Here is a 27,710-nt window from a genome sequence, read left to right on the forward strand (position 1 = left end):
GAAGTAGTCTGAAATAATGTCCTTAATACAGCTTGACCTACTGTGGCTTGTTGTGCGGATAACACGTCTACACAGTAGTGCTTGGTGAATGTGTGAGGCGTAGACCATGTGGCTGCCTTACATATTTCTTGCATTGGGATGTTTCCTAGAAAGGCCATGGTAGCACCTTTCTTTCTGGTTGAGTGTGCCCTTGGTGTAATGGGCAGCTGTCGTTTAGCTTTAAGGTAGCAGATTTGGATGCATTTAACTATCCATCTGGCTATACCTTGTTTTGAAATTGGGTTTCCTGCATGAGGTTTTTGAAATGCAATAAAGAGTTGTTTAGTCTTTCTGATGTTCTTTGTTCTGTCAATGTAATACATTAATGCTCTTTTGACATCTAATGTATGTAGTGCCCTTTCAGCTACGGTATCTGGCTGTGGAAAGAACACTGGAAGTTCCACTGTTTGATTTAGATGGAACGGTGAAATAACCTTTGGCAAAAATTTAGGATTGGTCCTTAGGACGACTTTATTTTTGTGTAGTTGTATAAAAGGTTCCTGTATAGTAAACGCCTGAATCTCGCTTACTCTTCTTAGGGAAGTAATGGCGATGAGAAATGCCACCTTCCAGGTTAGGAACTGTATGTCGCAGGAGTGCATGGGTTCAAAAGGTGGACCCATAAGTCTAGTTAGGACAACATTTAGGTTCCATGAAGGAACAGGTAGTGTTCTTGGTGGTATAATTCTCCTAAGGCCCTCCATGAATGCTTTAATGACTGGTATTTTATATAGGGAAGTTGAATAGGTAGTCTGCAGGTATGCAGATATTGCTGCAAGGTGAATCTTAATGGAAGAGAAAGCTAGGTTAGATTTTTGTAAGTGAAGCAAGTAACCCACTACATGTTCTGGAGTTGTGTGTAATGGTTGTATTTGATTAATATGGCAGTAGCAAACAAACCTCTTCCATTTACTTGCATAGCAGTGCCTGGTGGATGGCCTTCTTGCTTGTTTTATGACTTCCATACATTCTTGGGTAAGTTGTAAGTGCCCGAATTCTAGGATTTCAGGAGCCAGATTGCTAGATTCAGCGATGCTGGATCTGGGTGTCTGATCTTTTGGTTGTGCTGTGTTAACAGATCTGGCCTGTTGGGCAATTTGATGCAGGGTACCACTGATAGGTCTAGCAGCGTTGTGTACCAGGGTTGCCTTGCCCAAGTTGGTGCTATCAATATGAGTTTGAGTTTGCTTTGACTGAGTTTGTTTACCAGGTAAGGAAGGAGAGGGAGAGGAGGAAAAGCGTAAGCAAATATCCCTGACCAGTTCATCCATAGGGCATTGCCTTGGGATTGTTTGTGTGGGTATCTGGATGCGAAGTTTTGGCATTTTGCGTTCTCCCTTGTCGCAAACAAGTCTATCTGAGGTGTTCCCCAGAGTTTGAAATAAGTGTTCAGTATTTGGGGGTGAATTTCCCATTCGTGGACCTGTTGGTGATCTCGAGAGAGATTGTCTGCGAGTTGATTTTGTATCCCTGGTATAAACTGTGCAATTAGGCGAATTTGGTTGTGAATTGCCCAATGCCAAATTTTTTGTGCTAGCAGGCTTAACTGCGTGGAGTGCGTCCCTCCCTGCTTGTTTAGATAATACATTGTTGTCATGTTGTCTGTTTTGACGAGAATGTATTTGTGAACTATTATTGGTTGGAAAGCTTTTAGTGCTTGAAAAACTGCTAGAAGTTCTAGGTGATTGATATGCAGTTTTGTTTGATGTACGTTCCATTGTCCTTGTATGCTGTGTTGATTGAGGTGTGCTCCCCACCCTGTCATGGAAGCATCTGTTGTTATTACGTATTGTGGCACTGGGTCTTGGAAAGGCCGCCCCTTGTTTAAATTTATGTTGTTCCACCACAGAAGCGAGAGGTAAGTTTGGCGGTCTATTAACACCAGATCTAGAAGGTGACCCTGTGCTTGAGACCACTGTGATGCTAGGCATTGTTGTAAGGGCCTCATGTGCAGTCTTGCGTTTGGGACAATGGCTATGCATGATGACATCATGCCTAGGAGTTGTAATACCATCTTTGCCTGTATCTTTTGTGTTGGATACATGCGTTGTATGATGGTGTTGAAATTTTGAATTCTTTGTGGACTTGGAGTGGCTACTCCTTTTGATGTGTCTATTATGGCTCCCAGGTATTGTTGTACCTTGCGTGGCAGAATTTTGGATTTTGTGAAATTGACGGTGAACCCTAGTTTGAAGAGGGTTTGTATGATATGATTTGTGTGATTTGAGCACTCTATTAACGAATGGGCTTTGATTAGCCAGTCGTCTAGATATGGGAACACATGGATTTGCTGCCTTCTTATGTGTGCTGCGACCACTGCTAGACATTTGGTAAAGACTCTTGGTGCGGTTGTTAATCCGAAAGGCAGTACCTTGAATTGGTAATGTATTCCTTTGAATACAAACCTTAGGTATTTCCTGTGCGATGGGTGTATTGGTATATGGAAATAAGCATCCTTGAGGTCTAAAGTTGCCATGTAGTCGTGCAGTTTTAGTAATGGCAATACTTCTTGTAGTGTGACCATGTGGAAGTGGTCTGATTTGATGAAAGTGTTCACTACTCTGAGGTCTAGGATTGGTCTCAGCGTTTTGTCCTTCTTTGGTATCAGAAAGTACAGTGAGTAAACTCCTGTGTTTATTTCTGTGTTTGGCACTAATTCGATTGCATTCTTTTGCAATAGTGCCTGCACTTCTATCTCCAGGAGATTGGAATGGTGTGTTGTTAAATTTTGTGCTTTTGGTGGTATGTTTGGAGGGAATTGTAGAAATTCTATGCAATAACCATGTTGGATAATTGCTAGAACCCAAGTGTCTGTAGTGATTTCCTCCCATGCTTTGTAATGATGACCTATTCTTCCCCCCACTGGTGTTGTGTGGAGGGGGTGAGTGACATGTGAGTCATTGTTTAGTAGTAGGGGTTTTGGGGCTTTGAAATCTCCCTCTATTTCTAGGGAATTGCCCTCCTCTATATTGTCCCCGAAAACCTCCTCTATACTGTCCCTGGTAAGTGGACGGTGTTGCTTGTGAGGTGCTGGCTTGTGTGCTTTGACCCCGAAACCCCCCTCGAAAGGGCGTTTTACGGAATGTGCTGTAATTCCCTCTGCTCTGCGGGGAGTAGAGTGCGCCCATGGCTTTGGCAGTGTCTGTATCTTTTTTGAGTTTCTCAATCGCTGTGTCCACTTCTGGACCGAACAGTTCTTTTTCATTAAAAGGCATATTGAGAACTGCTTGTTGAATCTGTGGTTTAAATCCAGACGTTCGGAGCCATGCATGCCTTCTGATAGTTACAGATGTATTAATTGTCCGCGCAGCTGTATCTGCAGCGTCCATGGAGGAACGTATCTGGTTGTTGGAGATGGTCTGTCCCTCCTCAACCACTTGTTTTGCCCTATTTTGGAAGTCTTTGGGCAGATGTTCAATAAGATGTTGCATCTCGTCCCAGTGGGCTCTGTCATAGCGCGCAAGTAGTGCCTGGGAGTTCGCGATGCGCCACTGGTTTGCAGCTTGTGCTGCGACTCTCTTACCAGCTGCATCGAACTTGCGGCTTTCTTTATCTGGGGGTGGTGCATCTCCAGATGTGTGAGAGTTGGCCCTTTTCCTAGCTGCTCCTACAACAACAGAGTCTGGTGGCAGCTGTGTTGTGATGAAAACCGGGTCCGTAGGAGGCGGCTTATACTTTTTTTCCACCCTTGGTGTGATTGCCCTACTTTTGACCGGGTCCTTAAATATGTCTTTTGCGTGCCGGAGCATACCAGGGAGCATAGGCAGGCTTTGGTAGGAGCTGTGGGTGGAGGAGAGTGTGTTGAACAAGAAATCATCCTCGACCTGTTCTGAGTGGAGGCTTACGTTGTGAAATTGTGCTGCTCTAGCCACCACCTGAGAGTACGCAGTGCTGTCTTCTGGTGGAGATGGTTTTGTAGGGTATGCCTCTGGGCTGTTATCTGACACTGGGGCGTCGTATAGGTCCCATGCGTCCTGGTCTTGGTCACCCTGGCTCATGGTGGTGTGAGCTGGGGAGTGTGATGGCGTTTGTGCTGGTGAAACGTTAATCACGGGCGGAGGAGAGGGTGGTGGTGTAACCCTTTTCACCACTTTTGGTTGTGGTGCTTGTTCCGTCTGGAACTCCAACCTTCTCTTTCTCCTAATGGGGGGAAGGGTGCTAATTTTTCCTGTCCCCTGCTGAATGAAGATACGCTTTTGCGTATGGTCCAAATCAGTTGCTTGTAGCTCTTCCTCAAACCTATGCTTTTGCATTTGGGAGGTTAGCGAGTGCTCTTCTGTGTAAGAGCCCGAAGCTGGGTCGCTTGCAGTCTGTTTCGGCATCGAAACTTTGTCTGTGTGTTTTTTCGGCTCCGAGGTGACTTTTTTCCTTTTCGGGGCCGAAACCTCTCGGCGTCGATCTGTTTCGGTGCCGCTGTCTCGGCGTCGAGCCGTGTCCACACCGGCATCTCGGTGTCGAGGCTTGTCTCCAGCACTTTCTCGGTCCCGAGAAGGCTGCGTGCCGGTGTCTCGACCGGAGTCGGACGATCTCGGCACTGTTTGGGCCTTTTTCGGTGCCGACGGTCGGTCACCGAATTTATGGGTCGAGCCATGGCCTGGTGGCAGTGGCGTCCCCTGGGCCTTGTAAATGTTTCTTTGTGTGGTTTTCGACGTCTTACTCACGGTTTGTGTATCGTCGAATCCTTCGGAGTCTGAGTCTTGGATCGAGAAGGTACCTTCCTCTTCCTGTTCCTCGAACTCCCGTTGGGCTGTCGGTGCGGACGCCATTTGAAGTCTTCTGGCTCGACGGTCTCGGAGTGTTTTTCGGGACCGGAACGCACGACAGGCCTCGCAGGTGTCTTCGCTGTGCTCAGGTGACAGGCACAGGTTGCAGACCAAGTGTTGGTCTGTGTAGGGGTATTTATTGTGGCATTTGGGGCAGAAACGGAACGGGGTCCGTTCCATCGGCGTTCCTCAGCACGCGGTCGGGCCGACCAGGCCCCGACGGAGGATCGAAAAACTACCCCGAAGGGCACCGGAGCTCTTCGATCTTCGATGCGGTGTTGAATCTAAGTACGCCGATCCCGAACGCAACAATACCGACGAAAATCTTCCGAAATTAACTATTATTTTCCGTTCCGAAACTCGGAGCGACAGGGACACGTCCGAACCCGATGGCGGAAAAAAAACAATCGAAGATGGAGTCGACGCCCATGCGCAATGGAGACAAAAGGAGGAGTCACTCGGTCCCGTGACTCGAAAGACTTCTTAGAAGAAAAACAACTTGTAACACTCCGGCCCAACACCAGATGGCGAGCTATTGCAGAACATGCGTATCTACAGCGACAGATGCCATCGAACATATAGATATATCTATGTAGATATATCTATGTACATGGATATATCTATAGATATATCTATGTAGATATATATATATATATATATATATATATATATATAGATAGATATAGATAGATCTATATATATCAATCAATCAAAGAGATTTATAAAGCGCGCTACTCACCTGTGAGGGTCTCAAGGGGCTGGGGGTGGGGGTGGTGGGTAGGGGGAGGGAAAGAGGCTGGGAGGTTCACTGTTCGAAAAGCCAGGTTTTGAGGCCCTTCCTGAAAAGAAGTAGGTTTTGGGTCTTGCGAAGGTGGGTTGGGAGGGCGTTCCAGGTTTTGGGTGCAAGGTAGGAGAAGGATCTGCCCCCGGTGGTGGTGTGTTTGATGCGGGGGACAGAGGCGAGAGAGAGGTCAGCTGAGCAGAGGTTTCGTGTAGGGGTGTGGAAGGTGACTCTCGTTGAGGTAGGCAGGGCCTGTGTTGTGGAGTGATTTGTGTGCGAGGATGAGGATCTTGAAGGTGATCCTTTTGTCAATGGGGAGCCAGTGGAGGGATTTGAGGTGTGGAGAGATGTGTTAGTGTCCGGGGAGGTCGAGGATGAGTCGTGCTGCTGAGTTCTGGATGCGTGTCGTTTGTGCTTGAGTTTTAGAGTGGTGCCGGCGTAGAGGGCGTTTCCGTAATCAAGTCTGCTGCTGATGAGTGCGTGAGTGACAGTTTTTCTGGTCTCTGTGGGGATCTATTTGAATGTTTTTTTCAGTATACGGAGTGTGTTGAAGCATGAGGAGGTGAGAGCGTTGATTTGTTGGGTCATCGAGAGGGAGGAGTCTAGGATGATGCCGAGGTTGCTTGCGTGGTTGGTAGGGGTGGGTGCAGGGCCTAGCGTGGTGGGCCACCATGAGGGGTCCCAGGTGTTCTTGTGTGGGCCAAAGAGGATTATTTCGGTTTTGCTTGAGTTGAGTTTCAGGTGGTTGGCTGTCATATATATATCACTTTTGTCAATATGTGTGTGGTTTCCCTGGGGGGAAAAGGGTCCGACTTGTCTAGTGGCAGTTTTAGTGCCATAAAGAAGCGCAGAAGGTTTATATGCCTACTGCAAAGAGCAAATCTGTATTTTATGTAAATAGCTGAGTACATTAGTAAAGTCAGCCATTACCTGCGCTATAATACCAATGAAATGTATGTGCGGGGTGGAGGGCGGCTATGGAGAGATGAAGGGCACTTTTGCTGGGTGGTAATAAGGGAATCCTAGGAGGAGGGAGTGGGAGCACCAATAATAATTGTTGGACTGGGCGCAGGAGGTGCTAAAGACTGTGACGAATGGTATGTGACAAGGTGTTTTTTGAGTGTCTTGAAAGAACGTGCTGATTGAGGGAAGAAGCGCAGGTAAGGTGGCCTCTACTGTTGCACGTATCTCACACACACCATCGATTTTGTGACTGTCTACGTAGGCTAGTGTTTTAGAGCAACAGTTTAGCCAATAGCAGAGATGGCATCTTGATGGATGATTGCTGCCTGCACTCGGGTTATAGAGGACCGCTCTGAAATAGGATCAGAGACTGAGATATCAGATACTGAGACAGCATCTGAGGGATAGGACAATGGCGCAGACTCTGGGAGTGATTTTTCAGTCGGAGGAGTCCCATTCGATAACTCCTCTTCCAGTACATTATGAGGGAGGTGATGAGGACAGTCCTGCTGTCCCTTCGCAAGCTGTTTGTGCAACTGGGTAATAGTGGGTTAGCCCAACCCAGAGAGCAGGTGAATGCGGCGGCAAGCAGAGAGAGAGAGAGTGCTCTCTTGGGAGCTCCCTAATTTAGTTCAGCCCCAAATTCCACCACCCAAATCGTATTGTGGAGACATCAAAATTATCTATGGCAATACAAACTGGTTTTGTAAGGCAGGCACCTGTGTTTTTGGTCCTGGATTCGGCGGCCATATAGAGAAACACACTAAACCCAAACATTTCTGGAAACTAGACATTCGGGGGAGTCCACAGAGGTGTGACTTGTGTGGATTCCCCAAAGTTTTCTTACCCAGAATACCCTGCAAAGCTGAAAAGTTGAATAAAAACTCTATTTTTCTCATATTTCTGTCACACAAACTACAGGAATATGCTGGGATCCACAAAATTCCTACAACCCAGTGACTCCTCACCTGTCCTGATAAAAACACTACCCCACTTGAGTGCCTACACCTTATGCCTGCGTCAGGAATGGATCACCCCAGGGTCAACAGCTGCCTCACGTAAGGACCAACATTGACCGTTGTGTGATCTATTCCTGTCGCGGGCACCAGGCCTACCCACACAAGTGAGGTATCATATTTATCGGGAGACTTGGGGGAACACTGGGTGGAAGGAAATTTGTGGCTCCTCTCAGATTCCAGAACTTTCTGTCACCGAAAAGTGAGGAAAACATGTTATTTTAGCCACATTTTGAGGTTTGCAAAGGATTCTGGGTAACAGAACCTGGTCAGAGCCCCACAAGTCACCTCATCTTGGATTCCCCTGGGATTCTAGTTTTCAAAAATGCGCTGGTTTGCTAGGATTCCCCAGGTGCCGGCTGAGCTAGAGGCCAAAATCCACAGGTAGGCACTGTTTTCTATGAAAAAATGTGATGTGTCCACGTTTTGTTTTGGGGCATTTCCTGTAGCGGGCGCTAGGCCTACCCACACAAGTGAGGTATCATTTTTATCAGGAGAATTGGGGGAACTCTGGGTGGAAGGAAATTTGTGGCTCCTCTCAGATTCCAGAACTTTCTGTCACCATAATGTGAGGAAAACTTGTTTTATTAGCCACTTTTTGAGGTTTGCAAAGGATTCTGGGTAACAGAACCTGGTCAGAGCCCCACAAGTCACCCCATCTTGTATTCCCCTGGGTCTCTAGTTTTCATAAATGCACAGGTTTGGTAGGTTTCCCTATGTGCCGGCTGAGCTAGAGGCCAAAATCTACAGGTAGGCACTTTGCAAAAAACAGCTCTGTATTCTGTCAAAAAATGTGATGTGTTCACGTTGTGTTTTGGGGCATTTCCTGTCGCGGGCGCTAGGACTACCCATACAAGTGAGGTATCATTTTTATCAGGAGACTTGGGGGAACTCTGGGTGGAAGGAAATTTGTGGCTCCTCTCAGATTCCAGAACTTTCTGTCACCATAATGTGAGGAAAACTTGTTTATTTAGCCACTTTTTGAGGTTTGCAAAGGATTCTGGGTATTAGAACCTGGTCAGAGCCCCACAAGTCACCCCATCTTGGATTCCCCTAGGTCTCTAGTTTTAAAAAATGCATAGGGTTGGTAGGTTTCCTTAGGTGCCGGCTGAGCTAGAGGCCAAAATCTACAGGTAGGCACTTTGCAAAAAACAGCTCTGTTTTCTGTCAAAAAAATGGGATGTGTCCACGTTGTGTTTTGGGGCATTTCCTGTTGCGGGCGCTAGGCCTACCCACACAAGTGAGGTATCATTTTTATCGGGAGATTTGGGGGAACATAGACTAGCAAAACAAGTGTTATTGCCCCTTATCTTTCTCTACATTTTTTCCTTCCAAATATAAGAGAGTGTGTAAAAAAGACGTCTATTTGAGAAATGCCCTGCAATTCACATGCTAGTATGGGCACCCCGGAATTCAGAGATGTGCAAATAACTACTGCTCCTCAAATCCTTATCTTGAGCCCATTTTGGAAATGCAAAGGTTTTCTTGATACCTATTTTTCACTCTTCATATTTCAGCAAATGAATTGCTGGATACCCAGTATAGAATGAAAACCAACTGCAGGGTGCAGCTCATTTATTGGCTCTGGGTACCTAGGGTTCTTGATGAACCTACAAGCCCTTTATATCCCCGCAACCAGAAGAGTCCAGCAGACAAAACGGTATATTGCTTTTGGAAATCTGACATCGCAGGAAAAAGTTACAGAGTAAAACAAAGAAAAATGGCTGTTGTTTTCAGCTCAATTTCAATATTTTTTTATTTCAGCTGTTATTTTCCTTAGGAAAACCTTGTAGGATCTACACAAATGATCCCTTGCTGAATTCAGAATTTTGTCTAGTTTTCAGAAATGTTTAGCATTCCGGGATCCAGCATTGGTTTCACACCCATTCCTGTCACTAACTGGAAGGAGGCTGAAAGCACCAAAAATAGTAAAAATGGGGTATGTCCCAGTAAAATGCCAAATTTGTGTTGAAAAATGTGGTTTTCTGATTCAAGTCTGCCCGTTCCTGAAAGGTGGGAAGATAGTGATTTCAGCACCAGAAACCCTTTGTTGATGGCATTTTCAGGGAAAAAATCACAAGCCTTCTTCGGCAGCCCTTTTTTCCCATTTTTTGGGAAAAAACAAAATTTTCACTGTATTTTGGCTATTTTCTTAGTCTCCTCCAGGGGAAACCACAAGCTCTGGGTACCATTAGAATCCCTAGGATGTTGGAAAAAAAGGACGCAAATTTGGCGTGGTTAGCTTATGTGGACAAAAAGTTATGAAGGCCTAAGCGCGAACTACCCCAAATAGCCAAAAAAGGGCTCAGCACTGGGAGGGAAAAGGCCCAGCAGCTAAGGGGTTAAAGTGAATTATGAAACAATCTTGCTGGAGTACAGGGAGTGTGAAAGGAAAGAATGTAGAATGTTTTTTTTTTTCCAACACACAACAAAATGTAAATACCTGTAAATGAAGTAAGCTATCAGCGGGTAGGAAGGGAAACATTAAGCACATTTCATGTATTTTTGAAGTGTGCTGGAAGCAGACATTTTAACAGGATCAAAACAAACCAAGAAACTTTACTTGGTGATGCAGAAACGATAAGAATTCACAGATACCCGACTACCACAAACTGTCATTTGTATGTTATATAGTTTTATCATTTCAACTGTATGTCTGTACAAATTTTGTGTCCATTTCTATGGAAAATATGTAGTTTCTAAATAACAATGTGCTACCACATGATGCTTTAGTTACATTAAAAAAACGACCCATCTCATAGCCATTAAAGGTAGGTGGGTTACGAAAGGTTGTTGTTCTAAAAACTGGGTTATGGTGCTAAAAGGTTTGGGGACCACTGAGCTATAGCATATGTTCTGAGCATGGACCCATATGGGCATTATATAACCAGCCAGGGAATGTGGGCTAAAGAGCCCAGCCAGGATTGGCAGGAGTCACTCACAAGAAAGAACAATAAGAACAATGCGCATCTGGCCACCTATTATGGCTAAAAGTCCACCCCGGAGCAGCAGAGAGCAACCCCGCTGGTATAAACAATACTACCAGCAATGGTATGTGTACAAACAATCCGCAGTCTATTGTGTCTGGCATCTATGAGCAACAGAGCAGCATCCCACAGTGTGCAATCACAGTCCTGCTCTTTTTCAACAATACTTCTCTGGCGAGACATGGAGCTTAGTTTAATAAGTAATGTCAGGAAGACTCTAAGTGGCACCTCCCCAATAAAGTCTGGACTTCTCTTGACTTGGCGTATAAAGCATTAAAATGGGAGAACAGTCTCAGAAGCCAGAAAAAAGAGGTTTCACAAAAAGTTACCATATAGATCTACAGAAAGTATTTTCTAACACTGCTCTACGGGTGTCTACCAAACATGAACAGCCCAAACATAGTCTCAGAAACTTTTGCCACCTGATGGCAATTCACCTTCAAAAAGAATACTGCACCAAATTACACGGATAAGGCTACATGGAGCTCAAAGCACCTTAATACAATTAAATCTGTAATCTGGACTAAATCTGAAGACCTGAGATGACATCCGTAACTGCAATTTTCAAGTCTGATAGGATGGTTTTCTCTCTGTATTGTACTTAATTTCCACTGATACCGCAAAACAATGTTGGGATGGCAAAGTCCCCTACATAGTGTACAGGCGTAGTTCCCTGCCCTTGGTTGCCCAACTGTGTGTATTTGGTATCCTGACTTTTGGATGTTTGGCACTGGAGCCATGCACATCTACAGTGTATGCAAAGGCCTACGTCTGTTCTTGATATGAGTAGGTCCGGGACTTGCATGTCCAAGCATGCTCTCTTCTATTGACAGTGGACTACTGTCCCTGGTATAGGTTTAGCCTAAAGAGAGGTGGTGGCAGCATCAGTTTTGAGAATCCGTAGTTAGGCCATACCTCCTCATCTGAGTTACTGTAGTGGAGGCCTACTGAACCACTTGTGTAAAGTTCTGCTTCTATGCATTGGCCTAATCCTTTGCATTAACATCCAAAATGTGTTTTACACACTTTAATGTACGTAGCCTTCGTGATACACAGGTGGTATGTGTAAGCCAGACAGAATAACGGAGGCCAGAGCGATCCAGTATGGATTCCCCTATTCTGCAAGGGGAGGGAGGAGGAAGGGGGCAGAGGCTGAAGTGAAGGAAAGGAAAAAAGGCTCTTTTAGTACAGCAATGATGAGGCCCTTTGTTTAGAAAGGAGCTGCTGATCAGTCTCCCTAAGCACTACCATTTCGTTGATAGCAGCGATGAGGAGTGAGACTGCAGTCTCTTGTGTGGGGTGAGGAAACCTTTAGGCGAGGCCTGTCATTTTGTCTTTCCCTGATGACTTCTTGAGTTAAGGCTGTGTTTTATCGGTATTACCACCTCCTGAACACCAGAAGATCTGGAGCAAGAGCACTGATAAACACAGCTCAGGGCCTGAGATGGCAGACACTCAAGGACTGCTTAACAATGTGCCACCACTCAATGTGAGCAGAAATGTCCAGAGATGCAGGGCGGCCTGAGCGGAACCTGAAAGGACAGTAATCACACATAAGCATGTAAGACACACCAAAGACTGAGTGCATTCTATACTTGGGGATTCACACTACTAAAACCAGAGAGAGAGCGGGGACAGTGAGGAAGCAGTGTGGGTGCAGCACCTGCCAAGACAGCACCCAGTGACACTAAACTGTGTCAGCTGTCCGTGGTCCGCAGAATTAAGTACCCTTGTATACTAGAGTACTTTTATCTTGAAAAGACAAGCACCAGTCTCGACATTCACTTTAATGAACTGTTGACTGATTGTTGCGCTTGAGCACACCAACAATCTCTCTCTGAGAAGCCCGGCTGCTCGCCCTCACTACCAAAGAGAGTCAAGTGTGGAAAGGGTTGTACTTGTCCCGGTTTGCAAAGGCATAGCAGGAGGAACACCAGGACATCAGAGCCAAACTGCCTCAACACTCACAGTTGACAGCCAGTGGCCCTTGCTCCAGGTGGTGTCTCTAACTTCGTCTGATAGCTGTCATGGTGTCTAATTATGTTAAGTCGAACAAATATCACAGCTCCCTTTCTATATACCCTGTATTTATTAAACCATTAAGCTGCAACTGCAATCCTTGAATGAACACTACTTAATTCTAAACTAATGATGCACTGAAAAATAGTTCCAAAAATACTTCACTGGCTTTTCTGTTGACTTTTTTTTTAGCACAAACTCTAAGACCTAAACACGAAACAAAATATTAAGAGCTTAACCAAGAACCTTTGAATAACTGTTCCATTTAAAACAGATGAATGTAACTGTTTTTGCTCCATAATATTGCAACATGAAGTTCTCATGCTATAATAGAGGATTCACAGGCACCTGGTAGGTAGTGTCCACGCCAGCTGGCCAAAGATCTGAGGTCTTGAAAGACTGGATATAATTCAGGGGGGTCAGTTGAAGAAAAACAAAGGAAGACAGTCGGAAAAGTTATTTGCAACTTCGGGTGAGAAAAAAAACGTGTAGGGAAAAGGAGGGGAAATATGGAGGCAGATAGACAAAGAGATGGAACGATAGCGGAAGGGTAAGGGGGTGTCCGAAGACCAGATAGAGGAGAAAGACAATGTTACCAGCCGAAAGGGAGGCAGCGGTGCAATGGGAGAAACAAAAAGAAATAAAAAGAGAAGAGCTATGGCGGGAGAAAGGGGAAGAGGAACGCACAATGGCATCCAACAGAGGAAGATGGGCAGACGAAGGCAGGGAGAAGGAGGGTCTAAGTGAAAACAAGGAAAGGACTGGAGAGAGCGAAAGTTAGCGACAGTCGGAGGAAGGAAACGTGCGTCGAACAGGACAGAAGCAGCAAATTGAGGAAGAGCACGAAAGAGGCGCATTGAGAGAGAAACAACGTTAAATGAGGGAGAAGCGAGGGAGACTGGAGCTTACGCGTTCTCTTCTCAGTTTCGTCCTTAGCTGCTGGAAACTCCGCCTGGCTGCCCCGCGGCGGCGAGGCGTGAAGCTCTTTGTTGTGGTGACATCATGGAAGATTCCTGCCCGGACGCCGCCCCCGCGCACTCGTAGGTAGTTGCGAAAGAAATGGCAGTGTGCCACCCATAATAACACTGTTTTAGCGCGCCAAGAATCCCGGAACAGGTATAAAAGCCGGGTGCGATGTTTACCCGGTGTAGCATTACCTCCCATTACGAGTCATGCATCTCTTAATGGGGCTTATCCATATCGAAAGCAACGAAACTGGCAAATGTTTTTTCCCACACAGATTCTGCCAGTTATTTAGGAGGAGAAAACAGTGCAAACATTGTGCTTGATTCAGAATCCCGATTGCTGCGTAAACGCCAGACAATGAAATTAAGTTAACTGCGCCACACAGGAGCCAGCCCAATTTCTTGCCACATAGCCTCATATTCTCACAAGTTCCAGTGAAAAGAGTTATGGGACAGATGCAGTCAATCAATAGATAATGCACCAGTGAAATGGCACTGCCCCTACCCACAATATGGACTCAAGAGATTGACGCAGCAAGAATGATCCCGCTTTATAACTAAAAAAGCAGTGGATTTTAATGACCCGCGTTTAATTCATACTTAATACACTGCACCCAGATTGTTTTTCAAGCGCTCCAAAACGTGGCAGGCACTGCGCCTGAAATACATTCAGTAAAAGGTGCACAGCCCTACAAACATGGGGACTGTACATTTATATAAAAAGAAAACCATGAGGGATTAATAATCATAACCGCTATAAAAATGCAACAATAAATATCAGGCAAACCCTTCAATGAACGGCTGTAGCGTCCACATTCTTGAGGCTCATGTCGGACTCTGGATAGTCAGCATCATGCACCTGCTTCACCCCATGGCTTCTCGAGCCTAACCCACCTTTTACAGTCCAGTGTCGGTCCACTCCACCGAATCTGGAGGCCCACGGAGCTCGCGCAGGTAAGGCTATCCGAGGACCTTCCGCTCATTCATCTCCATGGCTGACGGCGCCCACCTCAGGCTGGTGTGGGGGGCTCTCCAGCTGTAAGAAGATGACCTCTGAATTATTCAATTAGCAATTTGGGAATATCTACCTCGAGGAACTCTCTGATGTTTCACTCAGCACGTTGTTTCTCTTGCAAATGCCTTCTTCCTACTGCCTGCGACACATATTCTCTTGGCATTCCATTCAACCCTCTCAGAAGTCCAGCAGAACACTCACACTGAAAACAGTACAAAGGGTGTCTCCACATGCCAAACCCAGATTGCAACACTGTACAACTGCAACACCCTGCCATCCAACCAGAATGTCCTGTAATACGGTGAGCTGCACAGGGAACAGCAGTTCCCCCGAACCACATTCATGACGGCCATCTCACATACACGTACCCTAAACCAAACTGGCAGATGGTCCACAGACGTATATACATAGTGAAGTGATTTCTGGGGGCAAAACAAACTAATTGTTATATGAAGGGGTGGAGTGAACCACAGGGCATGAGTTGGAGAGGGACACATTCCAGGTCCTGCTAAAGATGGCGGTTACTCTCCCTTTCACGTTACACATCTGAGAGAGCATAGCTTATATAATCTATACTAAAAGGAAATGTTTATGAAATAAGATGTGATAATGCCGCATAGAAATTGTAATAGTAATTTTGCTTAAACGTGCACCTGAAATGTGACCACAGGGAGTGGCCGCCAATGTATACGTGAACTAATAACGATGACTAAAATATTTTATGTATTGTCATATTGAATACGTTTTTACTAATTATTAATAACTGTATTATTGAATTTGTGCTGAAATCCTTATAGGCCTTAAGTTAGCATGAGCCGAAGCTTAGCTACTTGGCTCTCATATTAAATGTATTTTTCTATCTTGCAGTGTGCTGACTCACAAAAGGACACAAGCTTTTATTTTTCTTCAAACTAGAAGACGAATGTAACCATGCTAGATCCGTTCCCATGCAATTTTCCATTGCTTGCAGAATGATATTAAAACAAAATGAAACAGTGTAGATTAATGTAATGTACAAACTCATTCAAACCGGTGAAGACAATGGAGCTACTGACCAAAAGATGTGCAAAGAATTACAGAAAGATGAAATCATACTGGACGTGCCACCTCTGAAGACATCGAGTGGGAGAACCAATCAAAGGCTTGTAAAATAATATGGGGTGAAAGTTAGGTGACCTAATGTGTTTTCTGATAGGTTAAAGATAGTGGGGTATAGCAAATGTCCAATAGGATTTTGGGGGAGTGTACAACGAAAAAGGGATAAAAACCCATGACACGGGGGAGTCATTTAGGTGGGTTAGGGAATGCTATTGATTTTATCCAGAAACTTGTCACTCTGTTTGTTGATTTATTGGTTCACTTAGAACCATCCTCATCCTAAGATTGGCCCATTTTACACTTTGCCTCCTTATGAGAGAAGTCCCCCATTTTACCCCGGAGCTGAGTTCTGACCGTTGGCGATTTGACTGATGTACTGAAGACGAAGACTGAACCTGTGCGCTGACCTAAACTCTGGAGGGTAATTATGACAATGCATTTGTGATTTGTCTGTTTGCTTTTCCTTTCTAGGTACCAACTGCTTACTTTTGACAGGGACCATAGTTAGATGTTTTCCAAATTGGTGTTCTAAATTGTTTTGCATGAAGCCCAACATGCCAATGCTAATCAGTGGTTAGGACATGGGTTCACTAACTGACGCAAATAAACGACTGAATCTATGCTTTGTTGAACTGACGCGTTATTGACACTCTGCTAAACTGATCTATGTTCACGTTGTGTTATGCTTTGATGTTTGTGATCTTCGCCTTAATGAAATCTTACCAAAGTTGCCATATCGTGACAATGCTATTATGTTTCTTGGTTTTGAGATTAACGCATCTGCTCTTAGATTTGTAATCAATAGGGAATAAAACTTATAAAATTCTACTAAACTGGTGTGGTTATTCATGGCTGCAAGGCCATGGTAGAGTTTTGAATTGATTTAGGACTTTGAAATGTATTGTTATGATAAATATTGATGACATTATTGACGTATGATTGACATATTGATTAGCTATCTCGTCCTAAGGTGTCTCTCAACTGGGTCAAAAGATTCATTGGCCTAAAACGAGTCCTGATGTGTAATAAATTATCATAAAGGGACGCATTAGCAGTTCTGGTAGCAGAGCGACGGTTTGGCCCCTGGGGGCCCTAGGACAGAGAATTATTGTTTAAATTGTTTTTCTGAGAGAATGCAAACTGGAGGTATGATGCGTTTCTAAAATTCACCATAACTTTCCTGGGATCTCGGAGCATGCCTAAGTGAGTTGGGGATGTTCCCAGCGCCATAGCATTTGTGGTGTAGGATTTGCACTTGCTCAGCTTATGCATTTCGCGGGTGATTTGTGAAGTTTGTGTGTATTTAGGCCAGGTAATAGGAGTGGGCGTACTCCGCAGTATGAGAGTAGGGAAGTCGGCGTACTTCATACGAGTGTGGCGCTTTTTGCTCAAAATTATCCATGTGGTTGGTTGTTCATGGTCGGACCCGTTGTGGTCTAAGAGTCCGGAGTATATTGACAAGTGTGGGAGACACTTGGGTTTATGTTGTAATTTGTGCGGTTTATTAGGTCAATCGGGCGTGGTAGACAAGTCGAGTTTGAGTCAAATTGTATGTGTGAAACCTTCGATGGTGATTTGGCAAGTTCTAAAGTGCACTAGAACGAGTCATTGACAAGTCGAGAGTAGGATTTGCAGGTCGAATTTTGCTTGTGGGTGCGGGAACTGAGAAGGAGAGAGTAGCCGCCGAGGCTTCAAGTGAAATCTCTGTAAAGTTCTGAAGCAATTGTGTACCCTTCCTGTAGTAAACCGACAAATTTGTGTTGTTGTTGTTGTTAAGGTACTCGCCGTAAATTTTTGCATTAGTTTGGTGTGAATCCAGTGAGGAGCGGATGAGCCGCAAGACTTTTGTCAGCTGCAGTGTGTGAGTGTGATTTCAGTGGTGCCGCGCTGAGATAGGTCAGTTGTCGAGAGGGGTCGCGCACGGATTGGCTGCCGTCCGTGAGAGGCAATAGGTTGAGAAAGGTGGGTGAAGAGGGTCCTGGGAATTAAAGTCACTTCTTGATTAAATACAAACAAAAAGAAAAGACACAAAGATGAACTTTATCAAAGCTTTTAAGAGCGCTCTGAAAGGAGATGCATACATTATGGCGAGTGAAGGGGAGCCTACACCACCTGAGGGTACTCCAGCTTATATAGTCATGGAGGAAAAAGGTGTCGCACCTTGTTTATGGATGAAACAGTGGCACAAATTGACAGAAAAAGAGGGATGTTTGGCGTTCCCAGAACGCGGGACGTTCAATACGAGAGTTCTAGAGAATTTAAGGTGGATGTTAAGCGTACAGAAGCCGCCTCCGAGGCCAGCTCAGTACGAGGCTTTAGCAATTTGGGATTTAATGGCTATTAAACAAAGACAAGAAAAATTCCAAAGAAGACTAAAGAGGGCAGAAAAGACTTTGGCAGAAGCTTGGTGGGATAATGAGCGCAAAATGTGGAGACGGGGAATAGTTGACGGACTCAAATTATTCCCAGCAATAACACAGGGAGATGAGACTCAGGGGAAGAAAGCCACATGTAAAACACACAAAGACTCTAATAAGCCTAAAGAGACTAAGAGATCTTGGATAGAAGAAGACGATTCAGACGATGAAGAATTCCTAAATCAGATATTACATGATCGCCCGCCACCTTATGCGGTAAGCGACAATGTCCTGAGCACTAGTGCGGGTCCTGGGAACCAGACGCAGGAAAAGGGAGTTACTGATACAGCACGATACGGGTTCGATACAGAATGGTGTCAGTGTACCCACTGCGCCAGACATGCAGATACAGTTGCAACATCCACCGCAGATACAGAGAATCTATCCAGACGTCCCAGTACTAGAGACTACTACAAATCTGATAGTGCCACCAGACCCGATATATACAAAATCGAGGTTAGTGCAGATTGAGCCAATTCCACAATTGCTGCCCCAGCCGCAGCCACAACTATTACCAGGGTATAATCCAGCAGCAGGACCTCCATTAATACCTGACCCGGCTTCAGAGAATCAGACCTTTGGAGTCGCTGCTCCATGGAGTTTTGGACCAGGTCAGACACCTGCGGCCATATCATTGCCAATTACTGTTGGTCCACCTGTGCCACTGTATGCACAAGGTAAGCCTGGCATGTGTGATCAGGGGTTAATGACACAAGATGTAATAAGAGGAGGGTCCATAGGAACTTCCCAGTTAATGGCCCTAGGAGAGCAAGCGGTCGAGAGACCGAGGTCTTTGCTAGACCTTAACCCGGCTGAAGCAGCGTTGGAGGCAATGAGACAGGCAGGGCTAGGTGTGCTAACCCCACAGACAATAAGTACGAATGCTTCACAGTCGCCAATGATGCATGCAAGGAATATTTCACTGCAAGGTTTTACGGTACAACAGTTAAATGAGTGGTTAGAGAAAACCTATGCTTCACAAAAGACTACAGTAACTGCAGTAGAACCGGAAAAGTCGGAAAAAAATGACTACCTGAATTTTGTGAGACTGGGCGTGGAAGCTGCTGTACTAGTGGAAGGAACAATGGGGGTGAACAGATTAGAGTCATACACAGAAGCAGAATTGAGGTATCTGTGCCCTAAAATCACTAAAGAAGTAGGTAAGGTACATCAGAAGTTGGCGAACCTGGCAGACAAATACCATATCGATATTGAGAATACAAAACATTTGAAAAGAAGTTACAGATTAGGCTTTGACTCAAAGGACTTCGAACACATGAGGTCTGCCGGGATAAAAGCACATCTAAAAGAAATACTGCAAAGAGCTCATATCTGGGGAGCCTTAGAAAAGTGGGAAGGCAGATGGGCAAAGAAAAGAGATAAGGAGAAAAGTGACAGTCCGGGATCAAGTCAGGCTAAAGGTTTACCAGATACAGAATCAGTAAAGATGCTACCAATGAGAGAAACAGCTGGTGGGGTTTTAGTCCATGTACCGTGGCCCAGGAGAGACATTCTATCTTTCACAAATTATTATCCCAGGTTGAGGGAAAAACCGATCGAGTGGTACCAACAAACAGATAGGTTAATAAAGCTTGAGAAGTGTCTCTGGGAAGACTTGAATACCCTGTTTGAGATAATTGTTCCGCCTGACTTATGGCTTGAGTGCAAGAGAGGTGTAGACTAGCCGACACAGGAGCCAGCAAGGGATAAGGCAACCGGAGCACCCTCTGAGGAGGTGATGAAGTATCATCACAAAGTGATTGAGTTTTTGAAGCAGAAAGTGTCGCCGAAAGTGAATGATTGGCAGAAAATCGACCAGACCTCACAGGAGGTTAAAGAATCGATACATGCTTACTATGAGAGGTTGTTGAAGGCATTCAAACATTACAGTGATACTAAAACTATTGAGCCGAAAGACATGAACCATCTTGTGTTCAGATTTGTTGAAGGGCTGAGACCAGAGGTTAGCCAGATGATTAAGAATCATTTGATGTATTGGCAAGCGAAGCCGATTGATGAGGTGTTGCAGTACGCGAAATACTGTAGTGACGAGATTGAGCTAAAGCAGAGAAAACTGAAGGAGAAAGTGATGGTGATGCAAATAAAGGGCAGCACAGGCAGGTATGCAGGGAAATGGAATCCAGCAGATGATACAGCAGCAACCGCAAGGGAATGGTGTGTTTCATGCACAACCGAGAGGCCGAGGTCGAGGTTTTGTGAGTCGTGGTCCAGATTTGAATACTGTTGTGGTTCAAAATGGCATACAAGGGATCAAAAAGATGTCACCATGTCACACGTGTGGGGGCGTGGGGCATTGGAAGCAGGAATGTCCGAACATGGTACAGGATGGTGTCGTTCAACAAAGCACAAATGTCGGTACAATACAAAATGTGAGAGGTCCAAAAATGAGAAGTCAAAATCAAAACTTACAGAATAACATGGTTCAGATGCAAGGGCTAAAGCCCATGCAGCAAAAGCAAATGCCGCGTGTTCAACCAGCACAAATGCAGCAAGTACAACAGCAGGTTCCCATGGTACCTAGATAGCAAATGCAACTACCATTAGCTCCAATGGGACAGCTTCCTCAACAGGTCACAGGTCAAGTGATGAGCCAAAATAATACAGTACAACAATTCCCATTGCGTGGTGAAGATGGAATGAATGAGGAATGGTCCGATGACAGTTCAGACAGTAAAGAGTGCAGGCTTGCAGCGTCCCTAGAAGTAGATCAGAGGGGGCCCTATGTAGAGGGAAAGGTAATGGGTCACAAGGTTTCCTTTTTGGTTTACACTGGAGCTACACGCTCTACAGTCAGAAGTGCAGAAGTCCCAAAATTGCCACTTTCAGGGCATACTATAAGAGTGGTAGGGGTAGCAAACCAGTACTTGACAAACCCGATCACAGATCCGGTGCTAGTTGAGATTGGCAACTTCCAGGGACTGCATACGTTTGTAGTCTGCGATTCAAGTCCTGTGTCCCTACTGGGAAGAGATTTACTGTGCAAAACGAAATACCTGTTCCAATGATGGAATTGTGGTGCAGACAAACAGTGATGATGAAGGGGAAGATGGTCAGTTCTCAGAGTTAGAGACAGAAACCACAAATGAAGATTACCCTTTGATAACATTATTCCCGATACTTACAGTGACTGACTTACCAGCTGACTTACAGGGAACGGTGACGGAGAAGGTGTGGGATTTGACAGGAAAGTTAGTGGGACTGATAAAAGGAGTGGAACCAGTTAAAGTTCAAGTGAAGCCAAGTGCGGTGTTTCCCCAGGTGCCGCAGTACCACATGGCACAAGATATCCTTATTCAGGTGTCGCAAATAATTGCGGACTTTGTAAAACAAGGAGTCCTGAAGGACGTGTTTAGCAGCCCATGTAATTCACTGATAATGGGTCTGAAAAAGCCTTGTGGGAAGGTTCGAATTGTGCAGGACTTGAGGAAAATAAATTAGATTGTGGTAAAATGTTGCCCCATAGTGCCAAACCCAGCAGTGATCATGTTTCAGGTTCCGTGTGATGCTGAATGGTTCACTGTTGTAGACTTGTCACAAGCTTTCTTTTCGGTGCCTCTTCATGAGGACAGCCAGTTTTTATTCAGTTTAAAATTCCTGGACAAGGTGTACAGTTTGTGCAGAATCCCTCTAGGGTTTTCGGAGTCACCGTACATCTTCAATCAGATATTGAAAAAGGACTTAGAATCCTTAGTACTGCCTTTCAGTTCGACTCTAGTACAGTACATTGACGACTTGCTGATTGTGTCCAGGACAAAAGATGACTGTAAGTATGACGCAATTGCCTTACTGAATCATTTTGGAAAGAACGGACAAAGTGTCGCCAAAGAAGCTGCAGTATTGTCAGAAAGAGGTGAAGTACTTAGGACACTTGATTGAGAGAGGGTCCAGGAGAATATCAAAGGAGAGGGTGACAGCTATTTTGCAGATGAACCCCCAACAACAAAAAGAGATGTCAGGATGTTTTTGGGAATGGTGGGCTACTGTCGCCAGTAGATACCCAACTTTTCGATTATCTCTAAAGCTGACAGGTAAAGAAACTAAGGATGACCCGTACACCATAACTCTGTCCAAAGAACAGCTAGAGTCATTCATGGAATTGAGAGTGTGCATGTGCAGGGCACCAGCTTTGGGTATGCCTGATTACACTAAACCTTTTCTACTGTTTTGTCATGAACGTGATGCTTGTTCTTGGTCTGTCTTGACACAGGTCCATGGAGGTGCAAACCGCCCTATAGCATATTTTTCAGCTACCTTGGACCCTGTCGCAGCAGCCTTACCGGGTTGTTGCGCGCAGTTGCAGCAGTTGGTCAAAGCCTCACGCAGTGTGAAGGCATAGTGATGGGACATCCCTTGACAGTAATGGTTCCACATTCAGTTGAAATTCTGTTGACTCGAACCAAAACCCAGCACATGACAAATGCCCGACTCACACGATATGAGACAATTATTTTGGGATCGCCTAATGTTTCACTGAAGCGATGTACTGTATTAAACCCGGCAACTCTACTTCCTGTTGAAAGTACTGAGATTAATAATGAGGAGGAAGTGGAGCATGATTGTCTTGAGGTAACAGAACTATGTACCAAGCCCCGACCCGACATCCAAGATACGCTGTTAAAGGAAAATGACTGCATTATGTTTGTTGACGGATCCTGTTTGACAGACTCAGACGGAATGCTGAGAGCTGGTTATGCTGTGTGTACCATAGCAGGTATCATTGAAGCTTCCTGGCTTGAGAGAGTGTATTCCGCACAAGTGGCAGAACTAACTGCCCTTACTAAGGCATGCCATGCAGCTGAAAATCTGAGAGTCACTATCTATACTGACAGCAGATACGGATTCGGAATTGTACATGCTTTTGGTCAATTGTGGTCACTGAGAGGTTTCATGACCTCTTCTGGTTCACCAGTGAAAAATGGCGAACAGATTAAGGATTTGTTACATGCGATTCAGTTACCTCTTGAAATTGCCGTGGTGAAATGCTCATGTTAAGTCACAAGACTTTGTATCCATGGGAAACGGCTAGGCAAATCAAGTCGCAAGGTTTTGTGCATTGAACTGTATATCGTTCAAGGATCAGTGGTAATTGTTACCGCAAACTGAAAATGAAACATGCTTGAACTTTGCATTAAGGGTGGTTGATACACTAGATGAGCTAAAAACATTACAGGGTCCTGCTAGCAGAGAGAAGAAACGTTCCTGGCAGAGAATGCAATGTGTACAAAGAGCTGATGACTTATGGGTCTCAGAGGAGGGGAAACTGGTTTTGCCAAACAGTCTTTTGTCACAATTTGCAAGGCTTTATCATGGACAAGCACATCTTGGGAGGGATGCAATGATCAGGTCATTCAAGATTGACTGGTTTAACCTGAAATTCAGACAAGCTGCAGAGGTTACTTGTCACAGGTGCATCATCTGTCAAAAGATGAATGCAGGAAAAGGGACTGTGGTAACTTTGAGCCACATGGGGAGAGCTGGCGGTCCATTTAGCAGGATGCAAATGGATTTCATTGAGATGCCTGTTTGTGGAGGATTGAAATATGTGTGGGTGATTGTGTGTGTTTTCAGCTACTGGATTGAAGCTTACCCTACACATAGAAATGACAGTCTCACAGTTGCAAAGCTACTGCTTAGAGAACTAATACCCAGGTTCGGGTTTCCGGTCTCTTTAGAATCAGATAGGGGCAGACACTTTGACAATGAGGTGATTAAGCTCTTGTGTGCTGCGTTAGACATTGAACAGAAGCTGCATTGTAGTTACCGCCCTGAAGCATCAGGACTATTAGAGCAAATGAATGGTACCTTGAAGTCGAAAATGGCAAAGATGTGCGCAACTACCAATATGAAATGGCCAGATGCATTGCCCTTAGCGCTGATGTCGATGAGGAACACCCCTGATAAAAAGACAGGTCTATCACCCCATGAGATCCTTATGGGCAGAGCTATGAGGCTGCCCGCAGTACATGTAAATGCTTTTGTCAATATCACAGATGATATGGTGTTGGACTACTGCAAAGGTTTGGCTGATGTGGTTCGCTCTTTTTCTCACCAGGTGGAAGCCAACACATTGCAACCGATCAGTGATCCAGGTCACACCTTGCAAACCGGTGACTGGGTGGTTGTCAAGAAGCACGTGAGAAAGTCGTGTTTGGAGCCGCGTTGGAAGGGGCCATATCAAGTAATACTGACAACAACCACTGCTGTGAAATGTGCAGGCGTTCCAAACTGGATACATGCCAGTCACACAAAGAAGGTAACTTGTCCGACTGATGAGGAACTTGAGGCCTCCGACTCAGCAAGTCCAGAGAAGGAAGTCTCAGGGTCAGACAATAGCGAAGGGGGAACTGAGACTGTAGGAGAGCCAACTGAGAACAGCCTAGTCCCTCAAACAGTAAACAAGTTCGAGAGGGATGACAATGTGCCTATCTCAGTAGAGGCAGCAGGAGAACTTAATCAAGGAGAGGTTCTCCCAGAAGTAGACGGATACGGGTTAGAGCTTGAACCTGTTACAGATCCAGAAGAAGAAGGGGAAATAGTAGAGAGAGATATCAAAGCACAACGACATCCCCTGAGCCAGTTGCAGGTCCATCAAGAGAAAACACCATAGCACAAGAGGAGGGTGCTGTTCAGCGTCCTGAAAGTACAAGCGGGAAAAAGACGCATAAGGGAGATAACTGGCCAGAGAAGCAGGCTGCGAAAGAAAAGGTTGTGCCAGGTGAAACAATAACAGAAGAAACCGATACCACAAGAACAGAAGATCTGAGTGAAGGAGAATTACAAAGTGAACGCAGGTTGAAAAGAAAGAGAACCGCAAATAGAAGGTACGCAGGTCCTGAATGGGCGTATGCAATGACATCTGAATGGCAACAAGAATTTTTAGCATTCTGTTTTGATCGAGAAGTACCAGGCCAATACTACGGTACCTGAAATCAATCAGAGAAAAAGGCTGTGTTAAACTGGAATTGAAAAGGAAAAATTGAAAGCTGAAAAGCTAAGAAAGAGACTTATAAATTACCGGATGTGACATTGATAACCTGAATTATGACTGCTAACTTGATTGACAAAAGGGTCCTGGAGTGAGTGAAACGCTATAAATACACGCAGAGAGAGAGAGAGACTTTACCTCAAGAGGAAAAAAAAAAGTTTATAAATCGTCCTCAAGTCGGTTGTTATTCTGCTATCTGATTCTTTACAGACATGGCTTATAATAGAGGTAGTAATAAAAAGGGTAAGGTGTGTGGTTGGTTAAGTCTTATATTATGTGTTGTGTGTGCAATCATAATTGTAGGTGTGATTGTGGGAATGCCGTGGTTGGATAAGAAAGTGACTAGCAATGCTTCAAAACCTGAGACTACAACATTAACAGGGTGGGAAAAGTTTGAGCAGGATACAAAACACTTGCATGAGGGAACTAACTCAAAAGGGGAACTTTCCACTAACGTCTTCTATCGCTTGCTGAATGAGTATGTTGAAACCATGGATGCAAAGAACTGTTATGTGTGCACAAAAATCCTTCATCAGTACAGGAAGGATTCACCTATCATACCTTGCCATTAACCTATGGAATAAGTTGTAGTTTGCTACTAACAAGATTCTATAATCAAGAGCATGTGCAATATTTTTATTCAAATTTGGACGTGGTGTTTTCTTTTGTGCCAGTGATTGAGTTTCTGAATAAGTTAGCTAAGGAGCATAGTATAAAATTATTTAGAGGTTTCTTTGAACCGACGCTTACATTTGGGACAGCTTATGCACACCGCAATAATCTGACTTGCTTATTGACACCTGTAGAGAAAAGCTTTTTAGATCATACTGATGATAGGCGCAAAGCATTGAAGGAAAGATTAGAAAAGGGGTTAGAAAAACGCACATATGCAAATGATTATGCTTACACTGCAATAAAGACGCAAGGCAAACTAGCTATAGATGCATTACATGTAGGAAGGCTTTGTATATATAGGCCGAAATCTGAACATGACACTATTTGTGGGAACGAGTGAATGCAGGCATGTGTTTTTGTTTCAGAGTAAATGGACATTCATGTTAAATGGACAGGACCCAGCGATCCCTGGGATCTATTATATCTGTGGACTTAATGCTTATTACCGTCTCCCTAACGGATGGTATGGGACATGTTATTTGGGAATAGTTTTCCCAAAGATTTACCACATTGATGACTTAAAACAAATATCTAAAACGTCTGAATTACAACATGCTAGACAAAAACGAGAGACAGCGGCTGCTGTCGGTGACATATTTGGAGCCATAATTCCTTCAGTAGGGGTTATCATAAACTCCATAACGATTCTTCGAAAGTTCTCTACTATTGTGGATAATATGTTGACAAACTTTACAGGGGCTATAATCCTGATGGATACTGAACTTGCTGCAGAAAGACCTATGACTCTTCAAAATCGGCTTGCTTTAGACATTCTTTTAGCAAAGAGCGGCAGAGTCTGCAAGATGGTCAACGAGCGTCATTGTTGCTCTTATATACCTGATAATAGTAAAAAGATTAGAGGTATGCTTGCTAACCTAACTAAAGATAGTGCAGATTTGAAGGAACCTGGAGTGTGGGAGAAAGTGGGAAAAGGAATTGCCAGAGTAGGGAGCTGGTTTAGCAACATTTGGAATGGGGTTCTTGCAAAAATACTAGGGGGTCTATTAATTGTTCTGGCCTGTTTATTAGGTTTATGGGGAGTATGTAAAATTAATGATAAAATTAAAAGAAATTGGACAAAGAGGAATAAGAATAACAAAGAAAGTGAAAGGGAGAAAATGTTTAATGACATTTTGGGAAAGTTCACACAAGGGACAAGATGCTGAAATGCGCATTATGCGCAAGGTGAAAAATGAAGTGAAAGGTTACAGGGAAATATTTGTGTGATGACGGAGGAGGGACTGAGACAGCATAGCTTATATAATCTATACTAACATGAAATGTTTACGAAATAATGTGTGATAATGCCGCATAGAAATTTTAATACTAATTTTGCTTAAACGTGCACCTGAAATGTGACCACGGGGAGTGGCCGTCAATGTATACGTGGACTAATAATGATGACTAAAATGTTTATGTATTATTATATTGAATACGTTTATGTTAATTATTAATAATTGTATTATTGAATTTGTGCTGAAATCCTTATAGGCCTTAAGTTAGCATGAGCCGAAGCTTAGCTACTTGGCTCTCATATTAAATGTATTTTTCCTATCTTGCAGTGTGCTGACCCACAAAAGGACATGACCTTTTATTTTTCTTCAAACTAGAAGACTAATATAACCATGCTAGACCGGTTCCCATGCAATTTTCCATTGCTTGTAGAATGATATTAAAACAAAATGAAACAGTGTAGATTAATGTAATGTACAAACTCATTCAAACCGGTGAAGACAATGGAGCTACTGACCAAAAGATGTGCAAAGAATTACAGAAAGATGAAATCATACCGGACGTGCCACCTCTGAAGACATCGAATGGGAGAACCAATCAAAGGCTTGTAAAATAATATGGGGTGAAAGTTATGTGACCTAATGTGTTTTCTGATAGGTTAAAGATAGTGGGGTATGGCAAATGTCCAATAGGATTTTGGGGGAATGTACAACGAAAAAGGGATAAAAAACCC

At 44.3% G+C, this 27,710-nt stretch overlaps 1 protein-coding gene across 4 annotated transcripts in view; it reads right to left on the bottom strand.

Moving 5' to 3' along the window:
* CFLAR (CASP8 and FADD like apoptosis regulator) overlaps positions 1–27,710 on the bottom strand; it is a 224,671-nt gene that overhangs the window by 138,482 nt on the left and 58,479 nt on the right. For 3 of the 4 annotated variants that reach the window (XM_069226076.1, XM_069226080.1, XM_069226079.1), the window contains one exon: positions 14,428–14,569. Coding sequence is in view for 1 of the 4 variants with exons in the window: in XM_069226080.1 (XP_069082181.1) it covers positions 14,428–14,516 (89 nt within the window). In the remaining 3 variants the exon portion in view is untranslated. Of the gene's footprint in view, positions 1–13,477; positions 13,561–14,427; positions 14,570–27,710 lie in introns of those variants that run through there. The other variant, XM_069226078.1, reaches the window with a different exon arrangement.

Source organism: Pleurodeles waltl, chromosome 3_1 (genome assembly GCF_031143425.1).
Source record: "Pleurodeles waltl isolate 20211129_DDA chromosome 3_1, aPleWal1.hap1.20221129, whole genome shotgun sequence".
In the NCBI taxonomy this organism is placed as follows: domain Eukaryota; kingdom Metazoa; phylum Chordata; class Amphibia; order Caudata; family Salamandridae; genus Pleurodeles; species Pleurodeles waltl.